Source organism: Austrofundulus limnaeus, unplaced genomic scaffold, assembly GCF_001266775.1.
Source record: "Austrofundulus limnaeus strain Quisiro unplaced genomic scaffold, Austrofundulus_limnaeus-1.0 Scaffold35, whole genome shotgun sequence".
Lineage (NCBI taxonomy): Eukaryota > Metazoa > Chordata > Actinopteri > Cyprinodontiformes > Rivulidae > Austrofundulus > Austrofundulus limnaeus.
In genome coordinates this window covers 1,030,388-1,040,098 of record NW_013952437.1, presented here as the reverse complement: position 1 = coordinate 1,040,098, position 9,711 = coordinate 1,030,388, and the positions used below count along the sequence as shown (strand labels likewise).

At 39.7% G+C, this 9,711-nt stretch overlaps 2 protein-coding genes across 4 annotated transcripts in view; one reads left to right on the top strand and one right to left on the bottom strand.

Moving 5' to 3' along the window:
* The window catches only part of slc26a6l1 (solute carrier family 26 member 6, like 1), an 8,384-nt gene extending 5,766 nt beyond the window's left edge, over positions 1 to 2,618 (top strand). For 2 of the 3 annotated variants that reach the window (XM_014006219.1, XM_014006218.1), the window contains 5 exons: positions 108 to 218; positions 519 to 941; positions 1,330 to 1,384; positions 1,476 to 1,621; positions 1,796 to 2,618. In XM_014006219.1, the coding sequence (XP_013861673.1) occupies positions 108 to 218; positions 519 to 941; positions 1,330 to 1,384; positions 1,476 to 1,621; positions 1,796 to 1,822 (762 nt within the window). In that variant the 3' untranslated portion in view covers positions 1,823 to 2,618. Of the gene's footprint in view, positions 1 to 107; positions 219 to 518; positions 942 to 1,329; positions 1,385 to 1,475; positions 1,718 to 1,795 lie in introns of all 3 variants that reach the window. The other variant, XR_001310060.1, reaches the window with a different exon arrangement.
* Positions 2,018 to 8,787, bottom strand: p4htmb (prolyl 4-hydroxylase, transmembrane b). Its single transcript, XM_014006240.1, has 9 exons — positions 7,940 to 8,787; positions 7,780 to 7,861; positions 6,497 to 6,687; positions 6,302 to 6,398; positions 5,395 to 5,557; positions 5,128 to 5,313; positions 4,811 to 4,901; positions 4,538 to 4,661; positions 2,018 to 3,020 (listed from the first exon to the last, which is right to left on the bottom strand). Exons 1-9 carry the CDS (start codon positions 8,309 to 8,311, stop codon positions 2,803 to 2,805), a joined length of 1,524 nt encoding a protein of 507 aa, XP_013861694.1. The 5' UTR covers positions 8,312 to 8,787; the 3' UTR covers positions 2,018 to 2,802.
* Positions 8,788 to 9,711: the final 924 nt, after the last annotated feature.

The following is a 9,711-nucleotide window of genomic DNA, read 5'->3' as shown; positions in this document are numbered from 1 at the left end:
CTATTGTCATCTTCCAAACAGGAAACTGCTTCTTTTAACTTTTTCTATTTTCATTGTTTGATTGTAATTTTTTATCTGAATTTATAATTTTTTTATAACTGTTTCAGAGTGGGCTCGACATCAGCAAAATGATTATATATAAGAGAAGACAGGAGGCTAAACAGAGAAGAAGAGAAAAGAGGGCTGAGAGACGAGCAAAGAGGCAGGCTAAGAGAGAGGTGGGAACTGTTCAATAAAATATCAGTAACATTGATTATTTTAGTCAAAACTCAAGACTTCTCAAGCTGAATCACAGCTGTAGCTCTTTTATGTGTTTGGCGCCATTGTGTTCATAAACAATTACCCGGTACCRAAATTCTTTATATGAGGCAAGAACATAGAAATAACGCTCATCTAACTTCTCTGCAAATAAAATCTTTAAAATGTGTTTTAATGCACCCTTTATGTGTATCTTGAATGGTATTGTACTGTAAGGGGAAGTATGCTGTCAAAGACAGATTTCTGTCAYCATATTTCAGAGACGGGCACAAAAAGCAGCTAAGCAGCTTTCTGGACCACCGGAGTTTTCTGTTGAGGAGGGCTGCTGGAAGGACACATGCATAGATGAGACTATYGCACAGCAGGAGGAACCAGGCTGGACTGAGAGGGAGAACGGGACAGTGTTTGTGATCCCAACCACTCCCAGAAGCCCTGACGGTCAGTCCAGATGGGAGTATCTTAAAGGAGGCGACCCAGACTGCAGCAGTTTAGACTGGATGTCAGAGGACCAGGACGGGGACACCACCACTCTGGGCTCCAGCACTGAGGACACCCTGAGTCATGACCTGGAGCGAGTCTCTCTTGGGTCTCTGGGCAAGTGGACCTGGGACATTCACTCCATTATCCTTGACCTCTCCACAACCAACTTCATCGACATTGTGGCTATAAAGACTATGAAAAACGTGAGTAAAGCAACAAGCGTGGCAGAAAACGTCTCAAATGTGCAGACTCCTTGATAGTTAATAAAATCATATACTTTTGAATCAGTTACACTTAAAGTTATTTTTAACAATAAGTTTATAATAATCTAGAATGTTTTAAAAGCAACATGGATGGTTTAGGAGATTTTACAGAAGATATTAGTTGTGTTTTCATAAACAAACATTTTGCACTCCAACTTCTAAATGTTAAAGCCGATTGATCAAGCAAAATCAGCATCACATCTTATGTTTTTGTCAGTTTTCTTTTCAGAGAAGCAGTGTGAGCTTTTAATAACCACATGGACAGTAACTTAAAATAACTCGGATGATAAAGTTTGTGTGAAGTATTCAATATCTGTTGTGTTAACAGATTTTCCAGGATTTCAGTGAAATTGACGTGGATATCTACATCGCTGGCTGTCAAGGTGAGTGAAAATATTCTCCTTTTCTCATGCTGCGCTGCTAAAATATTCCTCTTGTTGGCAGCGTGTTGCTCATGAACTCTTTTCTCCTCAGCGTCTGTGGTGGAACAGCTGGAGCACGGGGACTTCTTCTCAAAGGCAATAACAAAACAGCACCTCTTTGCTTCCGTTCAYGACGCTGTGCTCTTCTGTCTCAACCACCGTGGAGCCACTTCTGTCCCCAGATACGACCCAACACGGGTGAGTTTGTGAAGCTGATATTCAGGTCCACAACTGATACAGAAAGGACACACTGAGTTCACAAATTATCTGGCAGTTACTGGAAAAATAATGAAGGTTAGCAGGATCAAAAAATCTAAAGAAAAATAAGTAATTTCCTGTATTTTAATTAAGCTGATTTTYTGCTTTTTACAGGACCTAAACAACAGCACAACATTTTAGAGCCTTCAGCATCTTGTCAAAGGATCATCACAAGGTGATTTTCTGTCAGTTAAATGCTGAATGAAGGTTAAACCAAAAAAGAATTACTGACATTTTTATCTATACTTTTCTTTTGGTGTGTTTCTTTGTTTTGCGTTTTCTTGAAGTGATATTTATACACTGATTTATTAAAAAAATGACAAACAGTGAAAAAAATTAGCTTAATTTAATTTTATTTGGTGAAGAAACGAGAGTGTGCACTTGAAACAATCACTTGATAAATAAACAAAAAGGAATCTGGACATCTTGTGCATTTTAATTCGTTGTGCATTCATACAACTGAAGGAACAAAGGCAAGRCATCATGCATCACACTCAGAGTGTGAGCTTCTTTTGGTAATGGCAGCCATCGCAGTATTCTAGTGCAAACAGTTTTCTCACAGCAACAGCAAAATGTGTTGAGAAAAAGTGTTACGACACGGCTCAGCGTAAGCCGGGACGTAACACAACATAAGCATGTTATGTTACGACATAACATAAAGCATGCAAAGATGTGTGTTAATTTCTGTTTGGATCATTTAGGGAAATCTAGTGGCAGAAAAATAATATGAGTGTATAAGGAATCTGTTTCTTGAAAACCTCATTTCTCCTACACAAATTGAGAGGGGAACAATAATCTGCTTGTAATGTCACATTTTGCCACTAGATGTCACTAAAACCCCACATTAACAGTTTTAAATCACAACTCATTGGGATACGTTCTAGTGCAAGACTCCTAAAACTGGAAATAAGGTTAAAACTGTTTATTTTAAAAATGTATCTAAAAGCATCTATTTTTTTTACTTTTTTTTTTTCAAAAATCCACTGTGRCCTCATTCCCTGAAATCTTGTATCTACAAACCAGCCACAGAGGATGATAACTAAAATGTTGTGCAGAGGACGGAGGAAGACTAGGAAGACGTTTTTATCTTTTTTTACATTTGTAATTATTTGGTGTTTGAGCTACAAATCTTGATGAATTCTGGAACTGTGTGTTTCTGGGTTCTGAGCCGATTCTTCATCATTTTCATCTCCAGGCAGCTGGGACACCAGCTGTTGGTAGCGAGCCTGCCGCTGGTAATCCGGATCAACGTTGATCCATTTATTGGCAATCCACTTTGTGCCAYGGGTGACCACGCAGCCTCCGTGCAGAGCATACTCATCCTGCTCTCCGACCCAACCTAAAGAGAAACATTTTTAAAAAAGGTGTTAAATTTAAATGTGCAGCTCATATGATTACTTTGACGGAACAGATTAATTAAAAGATGGGAAATGTTCTAGTGAAAARGTAGCCAAAGGTCAAAGAAAAGACCCTAAGAAAGCCTGAAGACTATTAATCAAGATCACTTTAAAAAAATTTAATGAAAGTCTGACTGCCTATAGATTAAAAAAACATAATAAAATCAGAAGTGATTCAAATGCATGGGTGATTTAAAACTTTTGAAGAATTCTGTAGTTTACATATATTTGTTTTCAACAACAAAGCTGAAAAGCCAACGTCACAAACTGTTTTTCTGTGTGTTATATACAGTATTTATAACCATCTTTAAAAATCTGGATTCCGAAGACTCTGTGGCCAAAACAATGTATAAACATCAGTAAACTCAAAAATCAAAAGTGGTTTTTCTAGCAGAGAATGCTTTAAATGCAGCCAATTCAAAACACAGTTTATTAAAAGATTACACTTACAAAAGATTTGTGCTTATGTCATTAACAAGGTTAATAATTACTACTTTAAAGATAGACATAACACATTCAATTCATCAATACTGCTTGATACCGGTACATGGTAAAAAGAGGTGTTTAACTTCATATTAAAATGGCTAAATTTACTGTGTGTTACCTAACTTTTCCTTTTTGTCACTTAAGGTTCTCCTGAGAAATGTTTAATGCTAAAAAAYGCTCAGATGAAAAAGGAAAGAGTAATATAGATGAACAGTAGGACAAAAAAAAAGATAGGCTCAATTTGGCAGGAAATGAGTAACTTGCTCCTTTTAATTGAATGCATTGGTGATTTATTAAGTCCTTACAGCTTAAATAACAACCAGAATATGATATATTTACTATCTTATTGTAAGGTACTGCTGGTACTAAGATTTTTTTTGTTTCTTTAGATAATTACAACCAAAATAAAAAGACAGAAATGATCTAAATGAAATAAAATGCCTGCTATTCTCTAATTATTATTACAATAAATGAATGAAACACAAATATTTTGAGTGAATCGAGATATTTAGTTATTGATACAGACAAACAAACACACAATCGGTCTGCCCTTCCCTTTCCTATCATTAAGCTTTTGATAGTTATCATTTTTGCAACATTATCATTATGATTAACCTACTGAAAGGAATTGTGTACGAGTGCCCAAATCAGTCATTTATTCACACACATATAAAGATTATCACAGCACTGTTTCATCCCGTCCAAGAAAACAAAAATGGTCTCCAACATGAGACATCAAACCTTGGTCAAACCCTGAACATGATGATATACCCCTAAAACAGTTCTACATTTTCTGAAATAAAAACACTGTTTATACTGCTGGAGCAAGCGTATWTTAAAAAGGGGACTTGTTGATTCACCAACTGGTCAAAGTAAATGATTACAGCTGATCACAAAATATACAATACTGTATAAGACTGTATTGTATAATTTGTATATAAAATTCAATCAGCCACAAAATATCCAACACTACCTTTTCCATCAGAGAGGTAGTTGTACCAGAAAACAGCTGTCCCTGTGGTGGGCTTCACTCTCAGGTTACTCTTATCACAGTTTCTTCTGGTGTCCATGAGATCCACGTCGTTCTGTATGAGAGACTGAGACACACACTCCGACTAAGTGACCCAGTTCCCTCGATGTCGGCCACATCAACTCACCGACAGACAAGTGAGTTCACACGGACGTGAAAGACATGCACACTGGGTTCACGACACTTTCGCAACACTCTTCGCACACATTTACGCACCACTTCATCATAGGTCCTGTTGTCTGCCACAGGGAATGCGGTCTCCCCGCCCCCATCAACAGAGTTCAGGTAGAAGAGAACTGTGATGTACCTAAGTGTGCAACATAGGTTTAAATTGACACACACATGTATGGTGCAAAGACACGAGCACGCACGTAAACAAACGCTTAGCAAAACGAGTGGCGAGCACAGAAACGGCTCGGCGAGGAGCTTCAGTGCACAGATCAGTGATGGCGTCGGACGGATGAGTTCACACCGAAACACACACAGAAATGTTTATATGTTTCGATACGTGAAAGTTAGAGTCAACGCCTCACCTGCACGACGTCTCGAAAGGCGTGGAGGTATTGGCCGCGAGGCGTGTGTGTGAACACGCTGTCTCGGGGTAGACAGGCCCGCTGTCTTGGTGGGCGTGGTAGTGCCCCCCCTCCTCATAACGAACCACCTGAAGTGGTTCACTGAGTTCCACAAGTGCGGACGGCATTCGAGTGAGGYGAGTCACCCTTTTGTAGAGAAGCAGATGGATTTTTCAGACAAAAAAACAGGAAGAAAAAAACATTGAATCTTGATGAAGTCTTCCTCACCTTTGCTTAATTTCTTGGAGAACCTGGTGAGCTCCTTTGCCCTGATACAACCAGGTGTGCCTGCTGTTCCTCACCAGCTGGCTCCTCTTCACCCCTTGCTGCAGCAGAAAGCGCTGGAAGGCATCACCGCTGAGGAGCCGGTACTCCTCAAGGCTCAGCAAACCTATCTCACAAACAAGATCACATGAKTGATACTTATATCTGCAGAAACATGAATTAAACACATCTCCACCAGTCGTCAGTTGAAGTTTCGTTAACATTCATCTCATTTCATCTAGTGGTTCCTAAAACATTTTTGCTAACAGACAAATTCCAATGGCTAAAATTTAAGCAAAGATCTAACATATTTGGAGGTTGTTTTGAGAAATACTAATTACAACAAATTTTAGGACAATATCTATAAAACATACAGTTTTAACTATTTCTGTATTTTAGGAGTGGCAGCCATCTTGAATTAGGGTTGCTCCAAAAGTCAGTTGTAGATGTGGATCCAAAAATTACTTACTGTATGCGTCTAGAAAATTTATGGTTAATAAACCGTTTTGGTAACAGTCACACAAACAATTAAACTCAAAACTATCTTGTACAAACACTGTAAAAATAACACATTGAGAATAAAATTTTACACATTTGTAACTGAGTTTTTTTTTTCAAAGTTGTGAATTTGCAAATCATTTCACTGGCACTAACAAAACCTGCTTAGAGTTCACAGTGAAAAGTTTGCTTAGATCTATTAAACAACCTTTAAAAACACAAGGAGCTCTAAAGTTTGTCATGAATCAGATTTTTTTTTATCACTTGTAAGCTTGTTTTGAAAATCCACATGAAAAATGGTTCACACCAATGAATGATCTTGAAGTAATTTATAACACACAACAATATAACAAAAGTCGAGTTGTTTTCTTACCGTTATTGTCCTTGTCAGCCTTGAGCCCGGCGTAAATTTTTCGTAGATTCTCCGGAGTGAGCCAGATGCCATCCCTCACCCGAGAATGAGTCAATATCTTAGAGGCACAGTAGTAAAGGCAGGATGAGTAAACGTTGTATTGAGGGGAAAAATACTTGATGTTACTCATGCTGCAATCCACAAACGGGCACAGACCTCTTGAAGCTGCAGTTGTCCATCTTGGTTAATATCAAGAAGGTTAAATATCTCCTCTGGGCTGAGATTGAGCTCTTTGGCCAGTTCTTCTTGACCTTCTTGGACCATCAGCTGACTCTCCATCAGACCCTTCAGCTGGGCCAGCTGCATCACCACACGGCACTCATCAGCGGACAAAAACCCAGGGATCTCTGCATAACAACAACAACAACAATAACACACACACAATAAACAATAAAAGAAAAACTTCCTGCTCATCATACAAAGTAATTTCTGTCCCTAATGCCTGCATGCAAGAGTAGATTTAAACAGGTAAAGTTAAAMTAAATTAGCCATTAAGGGCTCAGCCACTCAAACATGTGACCCTGAAGGAAAATACTGTTAAATACATAACAAATAAATAAAAACATAACAAACAGGGTGGAGCAGAAGGGAAACCCAGAAAGTTAAAACCCAAATTTTACTGTACATAATTTTACTTAATTATTCGGCACTGTTGCCTTTTCACCGCCTGACTTGGGTCAAACATTTTGTCAATCTTCAAGCTTCTCACAGTAATTTGCTGGGATTTTGGCCTGTTTCTCCTGAAAGCACTGATCTGAGTCAGAGCTATGTTAGTTTTTATCAGAAGACAAAAATCAGTTTGGCCTTCAGAGACAACATTTTATTTTGCCCAGTAGGATGATTTTAATTCAGTGAAAGGGACTGAAGAACCACACATTTAACTGAAACATGAACATATGCCACCTGGAGATATCATCGGCAAAAATTCAATATGTCTGCCAACTTGTGGCTAACATTTTGAAATGTTTGTCTTTCCTTTCTTTTTAAAWTTTTTTAGGGGAAAAAAGCCTACCATAATTTGCATGACTAGGCTATAAAGTTAGCAACATTAATCACTAGGATGTTTTTTGAGTTTTGATTTTAAGGTAAAATATCACCTTAAAATGGTTTAACCTGCCATGTTTGGTGTCCTTTTGTTCAGCACACCATCCCATGTAAACTTGAAGTTTTTATTTTTATTTTTTACTTTTGACCAACACATACCTCAAATCACACAAAAATCATAAAAGTCTGAGTAGAAAAAAATATATAATTTTTAATCTGTTAACCTGCCAAGAAATAGCGTCAGCCTATTAAAAACACAAGATTAAGGTGGTGTTCTCTGTTGTAAACTGATAAAATGCAGCCTAGTTTTATTTTTGTCAGATGACATCAGCGGCCATATTGACACGAATCAAGGGCCGCTTTTGGCCCAGGCTCCATACTTTTGTTTTCCTTACCAAACAGCAGTGGTTTCAGGCTCAGAGTCCGCATCTCGTGCACCTTGCCCGGCACCAGTGACACCTTCTGCACGTGTCCCACCTGAGAAATAAATCAGTGTTTTCTTTCTTTGCGTCACAGAGAGCTGGGAGAACCGGTCCAACCCACTGACTCACTCACCCTGATTCCCTCGAGTCTCGTCAGCGAAACGTCGCGCGTAAAGTCGGGTTTGGACGGCGCCGGACGTCTCGAGCCCGCGGCACCGGCGGCGGCGGCGGGGCGCTGGAGGAGGCGGCCGTCGCTGGGAGGAGCCGCGTCACGACCCCGGCCCGCGTCCTCCTGCCCGCTGCTGTAGTGCACGTAGAACAGCAGCGCTATGACATTGATGATGTAGACGTGAAAAAACACCATCACCAACACGAAGTACGAGCGGGAGCACACGCTGCTCTTGGGGCCGGGGAGGCGATCGCACGGCGGCCGGAGCTCGACATTCCCGCCCCGGCCAGACGGAGCCAGGTCCTCGGCGTCCGCGGTCTCCTGGGTGTCCGTCATTCTGTGGAGGTTTAAAGAGCTGACGGCTCCTTCGCAGCTGAAGCCATCAAGAGATTAAAAAAAATAAAATAAGCTGAAACGCGCTTCTCTTGCAGAAAAGTAGATGATGCTGGGTAGCGCTGAGTTTAATTTGAAAAAGGATCAGGGAATCCTTAGAAATGTCTCATCGGGTCAGTTTAYCCCTCATAAGTGAAGTCCAGTTCAACCAGAAAGTGTGTGATTATTCTCTGCGCTGCAGGTTCGGATGGCTCGGTTTACTGCAGCAGCCAGCAGCGCACTGCGCATCCGAACCCACGGCGGAAACACTATCCCTTAAACCTGACCCGAAACCAAACCAGAATAGGACTGAAATCGTAAAAAAATCAAAACAAAACGAGAAGTTGAATGGAAAAACAACAAAACCAGGGTGCGTTTTAGCAGATGATCTGGTCCGCTGCTGACAGAAACAGTCTGTCAGGACGATGCTGACCTCTGGCGAGCCAAAGCAACATCACCATCCCATCAGTCAGTAACTGGCGAAGAAGGAAATATGATATTAAACCAAAATACAAAACACACGTATAAATAAATGACACAATGAAGTATTTCTTGTAAAGAAATGCACTAAAACACCTGGAAAATTGTTAGATTTATCTTATAAAAACAAAATAATTTTTAATTTCATGACAGCATCACATCTTAAAGTTAGGACAGGGTATTTTTTAATCATTGAAGCACCCCCTCTTCTTTTATCAAAAGTCTTTATTTTATTTGACCAGTCAAATCTCATTGATATACATCTGTTTTACAACAGAGGCCTGATCCTGTCCAACCTAGCGTGATTGGTTTTGGGGGGTTTGTCTGAGGAAACCAAAGCACCTGGAGAAAACCCATGCAAGCACGAGAAGAACATGCAAACTATTCACTAAAAATTAAAACCCAGGCCCTTCTTCCTGTGAGCCAACAGTGCTAACCACTGATCCATCATGCTGCCTAAAGGGTTATGAACTGAAGAGACTATGTCAGAGTTTTTGAAGGGGATTGCTGTCCCTTTCTTGGATTCAAACTTTTTAGCAGTCCTGGATTTTYTTTGTCAATGTTTTTTCCATGAAGCACCAAATGATTTTAATTGGTGAGCTGCCTCCAAATACTACATCCTAACTGCTGAAGTTCACTCTCATCAGTTGCATGATGAAAATGGCATCATTTTGTTTGCAGCTTCGAGTCTTCCGTCCCTTTTTGTCACAACCCTCCATGTGGGAACATATTGTGTAATTTGTCAGAGGTTTGTGGGCATGTTGGTTTATGCTGAAAGCAATTGGATGTTGCATTTCAATTCAATAAAAAATATGTGACCCATCACATCGAAATGAGGATTAAGTCAAATTTGGTCAAAATGACCTAATCGTATTTTCAGATTC